The 21,506-nt window shown below is 35.5% G+C and overlaps 1 protein-coding gene across 1 annotated transcript; it reads left to right on the top strand.

The window, feature by feature from the left end:
• The first annotated feature begins 352 nt into the window (after positions 1-352).
• Positions 353-20,933, top strand: LOC121869964 (COP9 signalosome complex subunit 1-like). The gene is made up of 7 exons (XM_042371583.1): positions 353-460; positions 10,687-10,776; positions 11,726-11,907; positions 12,389-12,554; positions 17,019-17,180; positions 20,254-20,337; positions 20,799-20,933. The coding sequence occupies exons 1-7, from the start codon at positions 428-430 to the stop codon at positions 20,904-20,906; spliced, it is 825 nt and encodes a 274-aa protein (XP_042227517.1). The 5' UTR covers positions 353-427; the 3' UTR covers positions 20,907-20,933.
• Positions 20,934-21,506: the final 573 nt, after the last annotated feature.

Raw genomic sequence — 21,506 nt, 5'->3', positions numbered from 1 at the left:
TCAGATATTAGTAGTTTATGCCATTACTTATGTCCACTCAGTTCGATCACAATTAAAATATTTAAAACTTATAAATGAACATCATGATATTGTTGAATTTTATAAATTTATATTTTTATATATGAGCTCATGAAATATTACACACTTCCTTAAGAGGGGAGAGAAACTATAAGGCATGGGTGTTATTATTTTTACTATTATTAATGAGACTTAAGGTAATTAAATTCTACTTCAGTATTATAAACGAATAATAATTAATTAATAGGTTATTGGATTATGTAATTAAACTCTAGTATTATACAACTGACAAAATATTATCTATGTCATTAGTATATTCCTGATAATGGTGAGGGAGGGGCAGTAGTGAGGGTCAGGCTCCATGACGGGATGTGTTGTTGTTGAGTTGATGCTCTAACTTTATCACGAAATGCCGCTCCAAATGCAAGGAGGCCTTATGCAGGTCAGTATAAAAGACACCTCTTGGTTAAACATACCGATATAATCCCGTTTAATGTATATAAACCTCTGAAATACTGTACCTGAGTGATGAGGTGAGAGAGGAGTATTTGTGGGGTCAGCTGCCCGGTGGATTATCGTCCCTTTTACTCGCTCTTAATTTATCGTATCGTTATTTTTAATCGGTTTATTAACAGTTCGTATAATTTAGTTGGTAATATGTTTGTTATATGAGAGTTAAAGGTTATAATAGGGTGTGTGATTGACCGTCCTGGGTGTGTGTATCATGTCGACCATCATCTAGAGATTAGTGAGAAAAAATTTAATTGTAATCGAGTTCCGTCTTGATAATCCGGTGATATTGATGGTAAATTATGGTAATGAGACTAGAACTTGAGAGTGATTGTGATGATGGTGACTACACGTGAGGTATATTGTGGTGTGTCAAGTGTCCAGGCCATTAAACCAACAGTACAAGCTTTAGTTAACCTCTATAGTTATATTTTATGGATAATGTTCTATATAGTATGATTATTTATGTGTAGTGTGATGTTTGTACTGAGTTTTTACTTCTATATCTTTTCCCACAATTATCACAGTTAACAAATAAAAACTCTTTGCAGTATGGTAATTTAAGGTTGTTACAGTAATAAAAGTTTGCTTATTTTGGGTGTTTTATGTCAATTGTTTTACACTTAATGCAAATCTATCGCTGGAGCAAAGAAAAACAAACAATAAATAGTTTGAAGGCTGTGACCTCAGCCCTTTGGTGGTTCAGTGAATTAAAAAAAAAAAAAAACATCATTGAACTAAGTCTAATAACATGACCAACAACTGACCACTGCAAAACTTGTGTACTGTATAAACTATTAACTGGGGCATTTAATGTCAGTATTACTTGAGGTGTGAAAGGCATCTGTGGGTTACTTGCTGTTTCTTAACTCTTGGGGTCTTGATGAACGTATGTGGGTGAACTTTATAATCATATATGTGTATGAAGACTGGACTTGATACAGTGTTGTACCAAATTTTATATGAAACTTAAAATTACATACGCAATACAGTATATTGACTTAATATTGAAGATAATTGAGACTTCTCATGTTGATAAAGTTCATTTCCACATATCAGGAGACTGGTTACCTTTGACTGGCTGATTTCATCATGGACAGATCACAGACATCTGAGTCACAGCATGTTGACCATAACATCATTGAGAATGCTCGTGTAACTTTGATGTTTACTATCACGGCTTTAATATTTTCTCACTTTTTTTCTAAATTATTGAAAAATATCTTATTGCAGAAACGTGTGCCATACATAAAACAAGTTTTAGCTTGTACGGTTAAATGTTTACCATTACACCATAAACTTAATGAAGGATTTTCATAAAATAGTTTTTTGGGAAATCACAGAATGTAAATCCACAAGAGGAGCAAAGAAAAAATATTTCTTATTTTCTTTGGAAAGGTCAGTTAGGCCGTGGCTTCTACAGCTTTAGTGCTTTTTTTAATGAAAATAAACAACAGTATCACTTTCTAAATGTGATTTTGGCCAGAATTATGCATCAAGCAACATATACGTACTGTACTCGGATTTTGCAGTACAGTATAGTATACCATGGCTCAAATTTCCTGAAAAATATTTGCTGTTGTTGTCCAGCACCTGCTTTATTTAAACAAGAGTTTGGAGCTCCATTCATAGGAAAATATATGCATAGTTATTGGTAATTTATCATGTTTTATTTATTGTCTTGCACCATTTTTAACAATATGAGTGGGTGTATGTGGTTTATGAGATATATGTGGTATATGAAGATTATGTAGCAAGATTTTATAACTGAAATGTGATCAAACCTTCACAAGAAAACTTTCACCCATATTGTTGAAATCATAACCTAATAAGGAAGAGTAGCTATTATGTTTTTTTTAGGTAATGATTTTAAGTTACCTATCAAATGAAGGCTGGGCTGTACAGAGGATGGTAGAGTAGGCCTAGTTATGGTTTAAAAGTTGATGATATGGATATGAAAAATAATTAAAAACATTGAAAGTGAATTAAATGCATATAGCACTTGGTCAAAAAGCTTGGAAATACCTTTTGAGGAGTGCTAAACCCAGCAGTGAGTTAACAGTGGTTGAAAATGACAATGATATCAAGCCCTAGTTATCTAAAAGGAGAAATTAAGGAGCACTGTATAGTATCTGTCTTTGTCTTTATGAAGCTCTTGACCACAAGTGGCTAAAGGTACTGTAGTCTCTTGTATGGTTTCTGAGAGTTTGCTTGGAGGGATGTAGTTGTGTAAGTGGAAAGAAACAAGAGAAATGGGTTTTCTTACCTAAACTTGATAATTGGCTAATAATCCCTGTCAGGGCAGGGGTTTATGATTTAAAAGTGCATGCAATGTGATGCCAGACCAAATGAATGATTTCCGAGTTTATTCTGGTCAGACACATCATCATTAAGACAGTATTGTACAGTATATCAGTATATACGGTAGGGATTCACATTTAATATCCAGAAGTATTGTACAATACAGTATACAGTAAAAAGAATTCTTCATACTGTTATTAACTTGCTTAATCTCACTTCACACAAGCAGCTTAGCTTAATAATTATTGAACTAAACAGCTTTATAATTTGTAATTTAATTGTAACAGTTTATTTAGCCAGAAAAATACAGATACAGAGTGGATAATAATAACAATATTAACATGGCTGAGCCAGTTGAGAACCTGAGCTCTCTTTGAGGCACCTGATATATATTATACATTTATCTCAAGGAAGTATTATGTAACGTTTAGTATCATCTGGAATAGTACAATAGCATGGTAGTAATAAGTACATCTCATAGTGTTACCACGGTTATCACTTCAATATTTATTTATTTTATTATTTATTATTTTTATTTTTTATTTATTTATTTTATTTTATTTTATTTTTTATTTATTTATACATACATATACACATACCTATACATATATACACATATATACATATATATATATATATATATATATATATATATATATATATATATATATATATATATATATATATATATATATATATATATATATATATATATATATATATATATATATATATATACATATACACACACATACATATACATATAAATTAGAGTGGAATTTAAAAACATAAGTATAATGGGGGATCAGTACAACCTGGGTTGTGCAGTAATAAGGTTGAACAAGAGGACAGAGCTTTCAGGATTATGTCTAGTTGGCATTTATGTGTATTGCAATGGTAATTACTTATTTATTTACATGATAATTTCCGATAAAACAGATTTGGTGGTACAATAAAAGCAGGTACTGTAAATATAGTAAGTGTTACAAGAAATATTAATACTTCGACAATAGATATTTTTTTAGAGATGATTTAAAGGAAGGGAACGTAGTCTTTGCTCGGATGGGTGGGGGTAAGTTGTTCCATGCCTTCACACCATGATATTTTATGGAGGTCTGGGACTGAGAGGAGTGCATGGGGGGTGGTCTTAGTAGCTCTGGGTGCCTTAAGTTGTATCTCTGATTATTACGGAACTGGAAGTAATTATTGTCAAGCAAGTGATTGATAGATTTGTAAACAAAGAGGGCACAGCAGTAAGTGTTAATATCTTCGAATTTAAAAAAGTTCAATATAGCAAATTTTTCGTTTGTGTGATCTATTTTTTTCAAGTAGGTCATTGTCCGTACAACTTTCTTTGGTGCAGTAACCAGAGATTGTGTTTTTGAAGAGCCAGAGGCCCCCCCCCCCCATAGTGTGTGACAGTGTATCAGGTGTTGGTAAACAAGATCATGATAGATTTCTTTCATTGCTGTGAGAGTGACTGTCGAGTGTGATACATGATACCGCACTGTTTATTGATTTTACTGTGAATGGCTTGTATGTGGTTTCTCCAGTTAAGTTTCTCATCAACAATAACTCCGAGGAATTTAGTATATTGTTCGCGTTTGAGGACTATATTACCAAGGTACAGGGGGTTCAAGTCTGGAGGTAAGTTTTTTCTATAGTGAAAGATCGTGTAGTGGGTTTTTTTTAAGATTTAGGGTCAGTTTATTACGTATTACCCAGGTCCATTTCTGTGTATCATTTTTGGAAAGTGTTGAAAAGTGTTCCACAATTTCAAAACTCTTCTATCAATTCATTTCCTGCCTCAACAGATTCAATATACCTGTACTATGCTGTGCCACAGTTTACCCTCTCTGCATCCACGGCATCAACACTGACACACATGAGTACTCCTGTGGTAATTGGTTGTCAGTACTTGGAGGAGGAATAATTTTAACAGTAACTGACTTTGCGATTGATCCAGATATACAATGGACAATAGGGAATAGATTAAATAGTAGGACTATGATAAAAAAAGAAATCAACAGAGAATGGGTAAGGAGAAAAGAGAGAGTACTCTTAACACATTGAAGGAACATGTAGTTTATGGAAGAGTATAAGGGTATGACACTGCCATCCTTCTTGGTTTTAAAGTGAATTTAGTACAAATATTATTAGAGAGAACAGTACAAAGGCTTGATATTCCGATCCTATGGTAGATCGTTACATAAACACTCGAGTCTTTCAACTATATCAGTATTTATTATTATACAGGTAGTTCTGCTATAACGCGATAATTGTGTTCTTGTAAAATATCGTGTTATAGAAAATCGCGTAATAGAAATAACAGGGCTTATGGAGAAAATAGGGTTAGGTGCAGATTACTCGAAATCGAAAAAATTTAGTAGTTAGCCTAACACAAAGGATAGCACAGTCTAAATAAATGTTACATTCATATCTAATAATGAAATCATACAGTAAATGTAACACTTTACTTGATGGGGGAGAAGGGTGATTTTGAGGTTGATAAAATCGAGCTTCTCTTCAAGTGTTATATCCTTTCTTTTACGATCATCACCGGGAATTCTATCACCAGAACGCTTCTTGTTGATATTCTTCTTTACTATATTCACAGTTAATACAGTACCACAAAATTGGAGAAATAGTAAGCAAAAATCGCGTTATAGCAAACAAGCGTTCGCGTTATACAAATATCGTTCCTAATTCATAAATCGCGTTAGAGCAAATTCGCGTTATCAAAACACGCGTTATAGCAGAACTCACTGTATTCTTAATCCCAAGTTCTCCCAACAAAGGTCAAGTTAATAGGTCATAACCTAAATAAGTCAATAAAAAATATGAACATTTATTAACTTATTCCCACCACCACTTATGTACATAGAATAAAATAAATAACAATAATAATATGACTACCCTGTAGATGTTTGGAAGTGGTTAAGGAAGGACTGAAGGTCCAACAAGATCACACAAAATCAATATCGAGCAATAACGAATCTCAATAGTCAAATGCCAACTCCCAAGACACCAGAGAGAAGGTATACACTTAACTTAAGACAGCTGTGCCTAGAGTGTACCAGTAGGTCACCCACGTCACCTCTCTACCGCCAAATACTGACGTACTATATCTAGATTGGCCAAAACATAAACTTTATCTAAATTACCTATTGACATTAGTTCCACTTAACTGACCTATATACAAACCATTACAAATATAATGCACTCTAGCATAATACAATAAATACACAATATAATAAAGTTAATACTTAAATGATGAATGATTCAGTGTGGACGAGTAATGAGCGAAACTGCTCGAGCTAACCTCACACCATCTAAACCAACGTATTTCGGCAACCACCTACTAATGTATTCATAATTCATTTGGAAAATTTTGTTTTCACACTCACAAGTTTGTTTTACTCTGATCTTTACCTCTTTTCCCTCTTTTTTTTATATTATATCGAAGATGATTAGTGAAAAGTGGGAAAATATTGTTTTAGGAAGTTAAGCAAGTTGAAAATTATAGGAGTGGTCAATGGTTTTTGGTTAATATTATGGTTAAGAGCCACTGGCAAACTATCAGCTATCATACACTGTACTGTATATGATTAAAACATTTGACATTCCCTTATGCAGCACTAGGAAAGTTCATTACATGTACACAGGGCTACACTAACAATGGTGCCTGAAGAGCCCAGCCCGTAGACCTCAAAATCTGCTATTTTTCACCATTACTTTTATTTATTACTTTTAAACAAATTGGTTTGGCAGTACTGTACAGTAAGTCCTCGCTTAATGTCGGAGTTACATTCCTGAAAATGCAATGTTATATGAAACAACGTTAAGCAAATAAATTTTCCCCATAAGAAATAGATCAAATACGGGAGTTACGTTCCTGAGCCTCCCTTTGCCCCATGAAATACATTACATATACTGTATAGAAATTCAATGGCATTTTTATAGAAAAGAGTATACCTCGTGTTTTGAAGCTGTATTTGGTAAAATGTTACTCTGATCACCTAAGAGGCACGGGTAGTCCCCAATTGGAGGTTCACGGCGCCATAAGCTCGATGAACAGGCTTTGTGTGAAATATAACAAAGTCTAGGAGTGCTTTTAATGTCCTGGTGGTCTAGAGGTAACATTCCCTGGTCACACACATATGCGCTGTGTACTGACAAAATTTTTGTAAATGACTGGCAAGCTTGAAAGTGAGAGTTTTGTGGTGCTGAGAAGAAAAAGAGACACCCTAACCCCGTCGTAAGTCGGGGAGTGGCTGTATACAGTATATAAAAATAAATAAACTAAATCATTTGTATTGTACTCACTGATAGATGGAAGTGGTGGAGCGAGTGTGTGGTGGGTAGTGGAGCGGAGGAGAGGGTGGCGAGTCACTGCGACCTGGCGGGTGGCTCCTCCTCCCGGTTTAAAACCTCCATTTTCGTAGCGAGGCTAATGGTTTTACGTTGCTTCACAACACTATTATCAGAAGCATTTGATGGGCACTTGGAAGCCATTTCAAATTGTTAGAGTACAGTATTAAGAGCAAAAATACTTAAACACGGACAAACGCTGTGGAAGCCCAACAGACTGGCTTGGCGTTGCTTGGGAACGCTGTGACGTTCCACGAGTGAGAGGTAGCGCGCCGAGAGAGGGTGGTGCGCCGTAAAAAGTAGTCTGTGACTGTGCAAAACGACGTACTGATTCATTGGGGCGTTAAACGAATTTTTGGTATCTTAAGATTACCGACGTAGTACCGAAACAACGTTAAGCAGGCCGACGTTATACGAGGACTTACTGTACAGCATTTGCTATGATGATATCATGTACGGTACCCTGCACTGCACATTAACGTAAACCTGGATGAAGTAATGTACAGTGTAAGCTGTTGCTTGGAAGCAATAAATTTTTTGGTTTGCTGAGCAAACTACAGGTCCTCCCCGACTTACGACCAACTCGACTTACGACCACCCGCACTTACGACCTGCCTCAGTCGTACCAAAATTTGGTCAAATTACGTATTTTCGAGTCCCAAAGTCAATACACAGACACAATTTTCATCTGTAATTCACTTTAAAATGGCTGGCAAGCTTAAAAGTGAGTGATTTGTGGTGCTGAGAAGAAAAAGAGACCCCCATTTTCGATTTTCTATGTGTTATTTAAGCATTTCCGACTTACAACCTGGATGTCGGTCCCTAACCCCATCGTGAGTTGGGGAGTACCTGTATGCATTTTCTACAGGATCAACTCACAGTTGGTCTTTCTTGACATAGAGTTTTACTCCAAATGAAAATAACAGGATTTTAACTTTAAAGAGCATATCAACAACATGATTGTCTTGCTATGCTGAGTTTACAAAAGCACTGTGCATGAACTGCAAAATTATACAGGCAATTCCCGAGTTGTAAACTCCCACACTTACGAATGGGATCCCAATACTGTACTACTTTACTGTATATTCGTCACAAACATCTGTAACTAAAATCCTATTTTTTACATAGCGTACATTCATTATTCTGTATTGTTTAACATCATTTTATTTATAGTATTTACACTACAGGGTGAGTCAAAAGTCTCCATACATAGGCAAAATGATCACTTTATTATGCAATCACTTGTAAGTCACAAAATATGCTTTATGGGCACCATTATATTTCAGCAAGATGAGGCGTCACCCCATTACGGTATCCGCGTGCGCTAGTGGCTGGATCAACATTTTTCGACTCACTGGATTGGCCGCTGTGGTCCTGTGGAGTGGCCTCCGAGGTCCCCAGACCTCACCCCCCTTGAATTTTACTTGTGGGGCACTTGAAGGCCATTTGTCTACCAGGTGAAGATACAAAACATGGACCACCTAAAGGAACGTATTCGTAATGCGTGTGCGAGCATTGAATTGAAACAATTTATTTAGCCAGAAAAACACAGATACGGAGTGGATAATAAAAACAATATTAACATGGCTGAGCCAGTTGAGAACCTGAGCTCTCTTTGAGGCACCTGATATATACTATACATTTATCTCAAGAAAGTATTATGAAACATTTAGTAACATCTGGAATAGTACAATAGCATGGTGGTAATAAGAACATCTCATAATGTTACCACGGCTATCACTTCACTATTTATTTATTTATTATTTTTGTTTTTCAGTTTATTTTTTATTTTATTTTTTATTATAAGTATACAGTATACATAAATTACAGTGGAATTGGAAACCCTAAGTATAATGGGGGAGCAGTACAGCATGGGTTGTACAGTATTAAGGTTGAACAAGAGGACAGAGTTGGTTAACACGTGTTCACCATGAGTGGGAGGAACACGTCCGTATGTACATTCAGTGTAATGGTGCCCACATAGAGCATATTTTGTGACTTACAAGTTATTGTATAATAAAGTGATAATTTTGCCTATGTATGGAGACTTTTGACTCGCCCTTTATTTATTATGTACCGGGTATGGTATACTGTGGTTGTTTTGTATTGGCAGGGTTGTGCTTTAACTTAACATAAATTATGGAATTAACACTGTTCTGACTTACGGACGGGGTTCAGAAACGTAACCAGTTCATAACTCGGGGACTGGCTGATGTTGTATATGAGAACCTGGAAAAGTTTGTGGCAACTTAAAATGCACCTGAATCTATTAGGTCAGAAGCAAGCAGATTAATTGCTGGCCTTGATAAGCTTGAAACAGGGTTCGTGGCAGAAGTGTGGATTCAAATACTTATACTGTACAGTATACTGTACTTCCAGAAAGTGAACCTTATTCTGCAAAAGGAAAATGTGGAGTTACTTACAACCACATCACTTCTGGAATCCCTGGAAGAGTTCATTGGGACACCGCATGAGAAATTCAGTGAGATCAAAGATGTTGCAAAGAACACAGTGCCATGTACTGTATAAGCAAACATTATCAATATGAACAGAAATGCCAAAGGCAAAGGAAAAGTCATTTTGATGCGAGAACATCACCAGCTGAAGCATTTACAGACTTCCCAAGTCATAGATAAATAGTGGAGATCTCCTGTGTAAAGTAAAGAAGATTATAGAGAACTAGCAGATGATTTTACTTTTCTAAGATGTTTCTCATATCAAAACAGAGCATTTACGAACTAGAATCGCCCAACTCACATCAAAATATAAGGATTTTACGACTTCATGATCCGGCTGAAAGAGAGGATAGATTCTCCAGTATCAGTTCATAAACAATCAGAATTTAAAAGCAATTTTTCCTAATGTCACCATTGCCTTAAGAACTTCATTTCACTGTATGTCACACTGTGAAGCAGAATGTAGCTTCTCAAAAGTGAAGTTAGTGCAGAATAAATGGTGTGCTACAATGAACCAAAACAAGCTGAACTACCTCGCCATTTCATTATGTCCATGGAAAGCACTCTCACATGCATGATTGACTTTCAGGATGTGATTTCTTAGTTTGCTGCTACGAAATGACAACTTTTAACTGTGAATATCTCCATATCACATTACATGAACATTACAGTTCATTCTTCAAATTTAAATTTAATTTCAAATTACAGTAATCTTAATAACTAATGATTATCTATAGTACAGTACCAGTATGTCATTTATAAGAAAAAGGCAAGTTTTTTGTTTACAGATATCGTGTACTTATTATGATGATGTTACATTTAATTATTTGAATTTATGTAATTCAGCCAATATATGGTCTGTATTTGAACCTGGAAATGTCTTTTTCTTTTTCAAGTAAAAAGGGGGGCTTGATGATGAAGTGCCCAGGGCCCTAGATTGTCTTAACACAGCCCTGTCTACAGTACTGTATTTTGTACTGTAGGCGATGTCACTATGAAACATTATTTTAACTGTCTTTTATTATTTCAGAACAATGTAGAGCCAATGGTAATTGATATGGCAGTGGAGGAAAATGACAATACAGAGGATGAGCCAGTTATTGTGGAGAGTACGTCATTGGTGAGTACGACTGTTTATCCACATCACTAATTCTATCACGTGTGTATCTATCTGTGGTAGTTATATCAAATAAACATTGTACAGTACTGTATTGTTTCCTCACTATCCTGAGGAATATAATACAGTTCTCTTTATATAGTACTTTCTGCCTGACCTTCTATCCAGGAGTTGTAGACACAAAAATTGGAACAAACAGTAATGGTTCTTATTCAGACTTGGTGTGTGGATATCTCACAATATGATATCTGATGAGTTCAGTACCGGTACCAACTTTTTTCTGACTTCACTGCCCAATTATGGCCCTTTGGACCTTGTTTTTAAACACCAGGAACTCACCCATATTTCCTTGTCTTTCTTACTAAATTGATTCCTTGGGTAACATAAAAACAGCAGTATATTTAAGACATTACAATTCTTGCTGGCAATAAATAAAAGATGTAGCTACACTGTTTGGTTAAAATGAGAAATATAAAGGGAGTGGATAACAATGGCTCAAGCACTGTACAGTTCTGAGGCACATGTATGGGATGGAGACATAAGATACAGTAGCCACAGTGAGGTTGGCTTCAGCAAGAGTTCTTAAGAATCAAGTGTGTTGTTGAATGTAAAGAGACAAAAGGTTAGTTGTAAGGCATAATGTATACAGTATATATTTTAATACAATAGGTAAATGTATTGATACATATTAAGAAATTTTATAATATTTGAGTGGAATATTTAGGGTAAGGAAAGTTAGAAACTATATAATGTTTATACTTTTTTTTACTTTGATAGGCATTTAATCTCATTAACATGGAGGTAAATATAGTATGGTTTATAAAAGATGTGTAGTTACTTAATACTTTATTAGCATTCAATACAAATCAGTTTTGCCATGTAAATTAGTTTGATTTTTCTCCAGTTAAAAAAAATCCATATTTAGTCTAATGTTCTGTGTACAACTCCACAGGACCTTGAGACTTACGCCAACTGCTACACAGGCCTTGCAAAGTTACAGCGACTCGTCTTTATAGCCGACCGATGCCCCCAGTTACGTGTGGAAGCTCTTCGAATGGCCATACAGTATGTCCAGACAACTTACAATGTCAACTTATATACTCAACTCCACAGGAAGATGCAAGAAGCAGTCAGGTATATATAATTATATCCGTGGTGGTTTCTTATGTTAGATAATTTTAATATAACTCCTTCCTTTATTTTAATTTTTTTTTAATATGTTTATGGGTAATGAATCTTGACTAGACATGAGAAATTTCCCTTCATTGAGCATAATTTTAATTATATTTACAGTCTTGTTCTGACTAATTAAAAAAAATTTGAATTCCTGACTTGAGCTTCCTCACTGGTCAAACAAGAGAACCACAGAATCACAGCTTCAGAATTTTTCTTTGACCGGGTGAGGAGATACTATGTAGCACTAATTCTCTTCACGTGGATGTTATGCCCTCTCACTGAACAAACAAGCCATCTGGCAGTGGCGGGTACTGGCAGAAGGTAGTAATAGGTCTACGAGGTAACCCATCTCAAGCTTTTATCCAAAAGATGGGATTGCCATACATACTTTTATTCTTCAAGTAAATGAACAACGTAAGTCTTTAACTTTTCTTTACAGTGGAGCCAATGCAGGAAATGCAAGCTTACCAGATATAGCAGGAGGTCAGGTGGGTGGCGGGGTCGTAGCCACCTTACCTGTCCTCGACATGCAGTGGGTCGAATCTCGTGCCAAAAAAGCTGCGTTGAAATTGGAGAAACTTGATACTGATCTAAAGAATTCTAAGGTAGATATTATGCATTAATTTATTGAAGTTTTGTGTTAAACTTGATTTTGAGATTTATTTATTGCATTACAAGAAGTAAATGACTAATACTGTACTGTAGTAGAAGTGATTATGACATTATATGAGTGCTCGAAATCTTCTGTGATAGTAAATGGTGAGGAATTTGAGGAGAGAGTGGGGTCTGTCAGGGATCTGTCTAAAGTACCCTTTTGTTCATCATGATGCTGAAGGAAATGTGTGATATTAAAACTGGCCTGCCCTGGGAGTTGGTGTAGGCTGATGATTTAATGCTGATAGCAGATTGTATTATAGAGACAATTGAGAAATTGAAGGATGGAATAGAGTCAAAGGACCTGAGAGTGAATGTGGCAAATTCAAAAGTATTGATTGGTGGTGAAGGTGAGGGGCTCATGGTGGAAAATGGCCATGTACTGTCTGCAAGTGTTGGCAGCAACTCGATGATGTGCTATAAGTGTGGAAGGGTACACAAGAGGAGGTGCAGTGGTGTAGATGGCAGACTGCAGGATGTTACTGACTTTATGCATTCCATATGTGCAGGTAACAATGTGCCCACAGCAAGGCTGGAGAAACTCAACATTGGGGTTATGTCCCTGGACTGTATTGATGAGTTCTGCTACCTGGGTGACATGATTCGTGTTGGTGAGAGGGCACTGAAGCCTGCTTGGTTGCAAGAGTCAGAAATGGCTAGTAGTAGTTTGGGGATTTGCTGCCTTTATTGACAACAAGAGGACCTTCCCTCCACATGAAAGGAAGAATGTATGCAGATGGAGTGAGAAAAAGTGTAATATTGTATGGCAATTAAAGAGGATGACATAAGCAGGCTTGAGTGGGATGAAATGAGAATGGTGAAGTAGATGTGTAATGTGACACTGAAGGACAGGAGACCCTGTTCCGAGCTAAGAGGGCGGCTGGGTAAAGAGAAAATTGGTGAAGTTTTGTGGAGAAGCAGGCTGAGAATGGCTGTGACAAATTGGGTCAATAGGTTATGGCATCCAAGCTTCCTTACACTACCTTGACACATCTGTCTTTATTTTGTAATATTTTCCTCACCAATTAACAGGACTAAAAACTCTTGTTCTCTGGGAGTTATATAGCTTGTCCTCACTGGTTGAGAGGAGTGGGCGTAGTTCATGTTGATGGTCGTCCGTGTACAGTACAGTCTTGAATATGACACTAGGGTTTGTAAACAAACACACCTCCGGCATGCCAACCACACGAGTATGACTACCCATAAGGATTCAGCGAAGGTGTACAAGCTTACCAACCCTACCCTCGACGATCCCTCATGGAGGGGAAGAGGTTTGAGCGATTAAAACTACCGCTTGAAGGAATGACTCCTACCTGAGGGTTCTTCATGGAGGGAAGGAGAGCCAGAGGTAGACCAAGAATGACATGGGGAGAGGTTGTAAGAAATGACATTAAGAGTTGAGAACCTAACAAGAGTGACTGCAAGAGATGTGCAACATAGAGAGCTGCCATCGGGTCATCATAGCTAACCCACACAGATGTGGAAAGGGGCTGTAAAACAATGATGACAGAAATGCATGCCTTCAATCCATACATCCATTTATCCAAGAAGCGTGAACATATTGATTTGAACAAACATGATGAATTTTAACAAATTCAAAGAAATTCAGTGCAGCAATACCCCGGTTATCACAAAGAATGCATACCTCAAAGTCATTACGAATATCGAGACAATTTTCTCCAAAGAATCTATGTAATTAGAGGGATACTTGTGATGCAATAAAATAACTATGATACCATAAAAACAATACCAAAAAGCACTGTACACACACATAGTCAAGCACCTTTAATAAAGTTAAAATAAACATAAAGTACCGATTCATCATGCATGTAAAATATTCACTTACCGTAAGCATAGACCGATACCAATGTTCTGATAACTGCAAAACTTTTTGATTGTGTGTGTATGAAATGTGAGTGAGTGGGAAGCATTACAAAAACTTTTGCGATATAGTATCAATGCTACCACACAACGCAACAGATCAAAGCAGATAGAGTGTTCTTTATCATGGCACAGTGTATGAATACACAGCAAAAACACATAATTGCACAGCCTGAGCCACCGAGCACCAGTGATGCCACACCCTTGCAATTCATGTTCCTCATTTTGCTTATGTAGAGATATTCCACTGATTCGAAGGTTAGATATCGTAGATACAAAACAAAACTCCATTATGAAAACACGTACAGACCTCACCCACAAAACCCCACCAATCAAGTCAGAATTTTTTGGCTCTAGGATTGAGGGCATGCTTACTGTTAGTATTAATCTTGTTTCTCCTTCATCATGTGGGAATTACCGTATATACTCGTCTATAAACTCCCCCTCGTTTTAGGTCGACCCTGATTTTTTTACCAAGAAATCGTTAATTTACTATATTCCTTGTTTATAGTTCGACCCACTTTTTTGAGGGTATTGGAACAACAAAACCTTCACTAAAAACACTCTACGTCCTATAAACTGAGGTTCGCCGTGCCTGAAACACGAGTGCCGAAGGCAAATTGTTTACTATTTATTATTACGTACGACACTTTACACTGAAACGCGGGTAGTTTCAACAAAAATATTGTATATTTCCATTCAAGTATTTATTCAAGTCAATTAGGAGGGAATATTATTGTAATACAACAGTTTTTTAACTAAACCATTCGAAAAGCGATTACGGTAACATCTTTTGAACGAAAGAAAGCGAAAGTCATTGTTTTTTCACGATTTTATTCCACTTTCCACTGTAATACGTACGTAATTTCAGCAAAAATATTTCATTTCCGTGAATGTATTATATCAAGCACAGTATGAATAGAATATCATTGTAATATAACAGAATTTTAACCGAAAACTATTAAAAAAACCAGTAACATCTCAAGAACAGAAGCTTAGGTAAAGTCGTTTGTTTTCGTCATGTATTTTATCCTATTTTACATTGAAATACATCACGTTTCAGCAAAACTACTATTTATTTCCGAGAATATATTCATTCAGGCGCAGTTTGGTAAAATATACATGTGATGTAATAGTTTTTTTAACTGAAAATGATTCGAAAAACACGTACCCTCTAGCCCTGTTCAAGGAGAGGACTGGGAGAAGCTGTTTATTGCTGCAGACGATGACAAGGAAAATGATTTTGATGGATTTTAATGAAAATATTCAGAAATATGGTATCGTAGTATTTATTCAAGTCAATTAGGATAGAATATTATCGTAATACAACAGTTATTAAACTGAAAACCATTCGAAAAGCGATTACGGTAACATCTTTTGAACGAAAGAAAGCGAAAGTCATTGTTTTCATCACGATTTTATCCCACTTTCCACTGTAATACGTACGTCATTTCAGCAAAAATATTACATTTCTGTGAATTCATTATACCAAGCACAGTATGAATAGAATACCATTGTAATATAACAATATTTTAACCAAAAACTATTAAAAAAATGAGTAACTTCTCTTGAACATCGGAAGGTTAGGTAAAATCTTTTGTTTTTGTCATGTATTTTATCCTATTTTACATTAAAATACATCACGTTTCAGCAAAACTACTATTTATTTCCGAGAATATATTCATTCAGGCACAGTTAAGGTAAAATATACATGTGATGTAACAGTTTTTTAACTGAAAACGATTCGAAAAACACGTGTACCGTCTAGCTGATACTCAACAGCTGGTGGTGCGTCATGCGTCGTTGTAAACAATAGGAGGTTGAAGTAGATTACCGGGTATTATATTAAGTATGAAATATCGAAAAGGTTTTTATTACCGGTATTTTTTGTAGATCAATGAGTACTGTGATACCGTATATGATATGATAAGTTAGCCTGTGCTAAGAACTTCAACATAGACTACTGAAAGCATGTTGTAAGGTAATTTAGCCTATTGTAAGTTGGTGAGCTTCATTTGCTGAAGGAACTGCACAACTTTTCATTACTAATTGGTACATATTTTACGTTTCCATTGTTTACTGGCAGTAAATGGTAAATATTTTTCATGTCTGAAGCTAAAAGTTGCTCCTCGCCCTTCCCATCATGCACAGGTTCAACCTAACAAAACTATTACGCATGTATAGGACGACCCCCAATTTTTTGCCTAAAAATTTGGTCTTAAAAACTCGAACTATACACGAGTATATCCGGTACTTTACATGTTCTGTTTGCCAAACTGTGTATTTTTACTTTATATTTAGAAGACAGTTTTATAATCTGACATGTCTTGTGTAGAAGTGTATGAAATTTGGGATTTTTTATGAAAATTCTGATTGGTACATTTAATTCTTACTCATTACATCTTGCATAGTATTGCAATCATGTGAGTAGCTTGATTATAAAAAATCCTGTTTTGACTTGACTTTTCCTTTGTTTGGGATGAAATAGTTTGCTTTTATGTGAAAACAAAAATAACTCCTGCCACCATTCACAGGTTAACAGCATCAAGGAGTCAATTCGTCGAGGCCATGATGATTTAGGTGATCATTATTTGGATTGTGGTGATCTTTCTAATGCCCTGAAGTGTTATTCTCGAGCCCGGGATTACTGCACCTCCTTCAGACACATTATCAATATGTGTCTTAATGTGATTAAGGTAAGGTGGAGTAGTCACACATCTCCTATGATTGTGAACTGTGGAATCTTATCAATAGTAAGATACAAATCATTTCTTCAGTTAAATGAAGACTGAAAATACAATAAACTCTACTTCATTTGTGGATTTAAAGTTAAAAAAATTGAGATTTCACTTTAAATTTTCACTGGAGGAAATCAAGAAGTTTGCATTGGATTGAAAGTTTGTGATTGTATGTATTTACGTTGTGAAAATTCCTCCATTTATGTTATAATTAGAAGAAACAATTCATCTATAAAAAGTCATTTCTAATTGCAATGTTTAGCCACAATACTCTTATATAGCATTACCAAAATTATTACAGGGTACTCTAAACCGTGTTATGTATCCCTCATTGGTCATTAGTATATACAGGTTGACAACCCTTACTCCGAAAACCGAAAAGCTCTGAAAACCGGGGCCTGAGGGGCGAAAATGTAATAGTAATACTAATTATAATAATAATGATAATTATTCATAGTAAATAAAAATTTTAATAAAAAATACACCAAAATAAAATAATAATAATAATAATAATAACAATAATAATAATAATAATAATAATAATAATAATAACAATAATAATAATAATAATAATAATAACAATAATACTGTATTAATAAAATAATAATAAAGAAATACTACAAGAATGAAAAAAGATAAAAAGTGAGAAACACGACCTAGACCTATGAATTATTATTATAATTATTATTATATTTTTGCCTCCCAGGCCCCAATGTGGGTCAGTGACTTGTGCCTGGGTGGGCTAATACACACACACACACACACACACATACACAAGAAAAAAAAAACTAACCATTCTGAAAACCGAAAAATTCCGAAATCCGAAATGCCTCTGGCCCCAAGGATTTCGGATAAGGGATTGTCAACCTGTATATGGTTTTTGCCTTGTGTATTAATCTATTAAGTGTATAATTTATTTGGTCTATGATTAGAAATTTTATTAACTTTTGTATTTAAATGAGGAAGTAATGTACAATACGGGATATAGATAATGTACTACATGTATGTCAACTGTTGGAGCAGCCATTGTTGTTTTGGTCCTCTGTCACAGGACAGCCACCCAATCATAGCATATTTATTCATATTCAGTCATTCCATAGCATTTCACTCCTCACAAAACCAAACTCAGTTCCCACATTGGTGTTGGCCGGTTGCTCTTCTAGCCTGCAGCTGTTTAGTATTGAATGTTGATTTTTATTTCTTTTAGTGTTTTATTGTCATACAACACTGGACATCTTATTAATGGCTTATTTTTATTTAAAAACATTTCTAATACAGTATATGAGTTATGCTTGATAGTGTCGCTGACGAGGTTACTCAGAATAGAACTTCATTTTCCCATAAGGTCTGTGGATATATAATGTATGTCGCAGGGAACAGGAACTTAACCCCTCAAAGTTTCAGCAGTTTATTGTATTTAATCGTGTCACTTACAGTATTACCGTACATACATAATACACTTTTAGTTTTTCCAGCACTTACTACTGGAATATTTAAATTACCAGTATATTGGATAATTTTCAATATAATTCACAATCTCAATAAGCTTCCCACACCATCACCATAGTGTAGTTGTAAGAGATGTTTTCAGGATATCCAGGCAAATTGTGGGGTGGGTAGAAACAAGAATGTCTTGAGTGAGCAGTGTGTGAAAAATGACCATGGTAATGTGTTTTTGATAACAAGGAAATCAAGGATGCTTGGAGAAAATACTATGATTACTGAATGAGGAATATGATTGAAACATGGGTCGCATGGGGGTAGTAAGATCAGTACAGGGACCATCCCTAATGATTGAAAGTGAATTGGTGGGGAGAGCAGTTGATAAAATGAAGAATGGAAAAGCAGCTGGAAGTTCTGGGATAGTTGTGGAAATACTGAAATCATCACGCGATGTAGGCATGTCAGTGGTGATCAAGTTGACAAATGCAATCATGATGGAATGTTCAGTTCCAGACGACTGGAGAAAGAGTTTGATTGTGAATATAGTAGTATCTCCATTAGCCGGAATCCCTCTTAACCGTAGCTCTCCAATAACCGGAATTGAAAATTTCTCAGAAAATCGTTCCCAATGCTGGAATTTTCTGGAAAATTAAGGCTTTGGGAACAATCTCCCAAGCGGCACATTTTTGGAAAATTTTTAGTAAATTTTCCTGGTACCTGGAAAATTCTGGGGATGGAGGATTTCTTACCAGGTTCGAGAGATGATGTAATGTGCAATTTCTGGAACTTCTGAGAACATTTCCTGGTACCCGTAAAATTCTGGGGATGAGAGATTTTTTTTCAGTATTTGAGTCATCTCGTTACCCGGAAATCTCTCATTCTGGAAGTGCTCTGCACCAATTGTTCTGGCTAACGGAGATATCTCTACTTTCAAGGGTAAAGGTGATGCACTTGAATATGTGAATTACAAGGGCCTGAAACTGCTAGATCAGATTTTGAAAGTTGTAGAAAGGGTGATTTTGAAATTGTTAAGGAAGAGAGTGGACATGACTGAAATGCAGTTTGGGTTTATGCCAGGTAGGAGGACTACAGGGGTAATAGTTATGGCCAAGCAGCTACTAGAAAAATAAATAAAGAGAGAAAATTGTACTACTAATTTGTAAACTACCAGACAGCATTTGACAGGGTACCATGTGACATTGTAAAGTGGGCAATGAGAAAGCTAGGAGTTGTGGGGAATTTAATATGCCTCAAAGGCTTAACAAATTTGAAGTTTCTATCTATTTCCAGTGCACATTTCTACTTTCTACTGCATCCTCAGATACAATAACACTTAATCTTGTTTATAAAGACTACCAAAATTGGGTAGTTTAACTACAATTTCAGAACAGTGAAATATTTTATTCAGAAATTTATGTCTTATACAGTACAGTACTGTACTATAGATGGAGACACACTTGCACATGTTTCTGTGGTGTTTGGTAATTGTATAATTATATATTTGTATAATTAACAGTGGGTGGAATTGATATATCAAAATTCTAGTCAACTGTGAATGTTGCACTTCAAAAGATTTTTCATGTTTCAGGTTTCCATCTACCTAAATAACTGGTCACATGTCTTGAGCTACGTAAGCAAAGCTCAAGCAACTCCAGAAGTTTCAGAATCTAGGGTGAGTAATATATTCCCTGTATATTTCACTTATAAAGAAATAGAACATTTTGCTCTGATTAAATTTTGGTGATGGTATAGTACGTAGTACATATATTGTTACTTAAACTATTACATCTAGACAAGAAGCATAGTACAGTACCAACTTGAGAATCATTACAGAAGGTATTTTTAATATTCAGAGCCACATAGACATCATTTATTTAATTTAGCAATGTAATTAGTGTAATCCAATATTGTTTTGGGAAATGTAGGCAGTTAGCAGAGTTTGTCAAATTTGATAAGCTGAAACAATTATGTTAATTTAATGATTAATATGCAGCAAATACTTGGGAAGAGGTCTTTTATATAGGTTAATCTTCATATCTACTTCTGATTTAAGTTTTGGAAATTTATCCTGTTTATTTCATTATCTTAATCAATTTTAAAGAACTCCATAATTATTTTTTGTACTATTTTCAGCCAAGCAATAACAAAGACCAATCGGCTGTAATCCAGACCAAATTAACGTGTGCTGCGGGGTTAGCGCAACTAGCCACAAGAAAATACAAGGTATGCTGTTTGAAGTGAATCTGCTGCTGATAGGTGATGCCAGGCTGTAAACAATGAAACACTGACAAACCAGACTATATAGTAGGGGCCCTTTGTTGTGGAGAGGGGATAAAGTCCTTGCCCTCGTGTTCTAAAGATTGGTGTTCATTACTCGCATTTAATTACTGTGAGTGAAGGTGGCTGAGTGCAGTGCTGGCAACCATTTCTCTTTGTGGACTGAAGTTTAGTATTCAATCAGGGTATATATGGATTTGTTGGGCTATTTTACAAGCTACACTTAAACGTGCCTTAGTGTTGCATATACATTGCTCTCGGTGGTTGTGCTAATATATAAACAATGTTTTCTAAAGGACACATTAAGGTCAGAAAAGGGTTTTCTCTTAAGTAGTTCCTGCCATTGATCATAACTTCTAGTAATTAGCTCCCTTATTCATACTTTATACAGTATGTCTCTGTTGTTTTCTGTTCAGTTTCATGTAAAGTGCAGTTTTGTAAAGAATAAGATGTGTCGATGTGTGCATGCGTACACATTGCCATTTATTTTCATCCAAAAGTGTATCTCTTTTCCATTCCAACATTACTAACTCAAGACTGCTTCATAGTGCTATTCTCCTTTGC

This window comes from Homarus americanus, unplaced genomic scaffold (assembly GCF_018991925.1).
Source record: "Homarus americanus isolate GMGI-L3 unplaced genomic scaffold, GMGI_Hamer_2.0 scaffold14467, whole genome shotgun sequence".
NCBI lineage: Eukaryota > Metazoa > Arthropoda > Malacostraca > Decapoda > Nephropidae > Homarus > Homarus americanus.
The sequence above is the reverse complement of the archived record's forward strand: the minus strand, read 5'-3'. Positions and strand labels throughout refer to the sequence as shown.

Excerpts from the sequence above, each read along its gene's own strand:
- LOC121869964 (XM_042371583.1), top strand. The coding sequence starts at position 428 with ATGCCGCTCCAAATGCAAGGAGGCCTTATGCAG. Across the intron at positions 11,908-12,388 it reads AAGATGCAAGAAGCAGTCAG|TGGAGCCAATGCAGGAAATG; the intron begins GTATATATAATT and ends TTTTCTTTACAG. Across the intron at positions 20,338-20,798 it reads CAGAAGTTTCAGAATCTAGG|CCAAGCAATAACAAAGACCA; the intron begins GTGAGTAATATA and ends TACTATTTTCAG.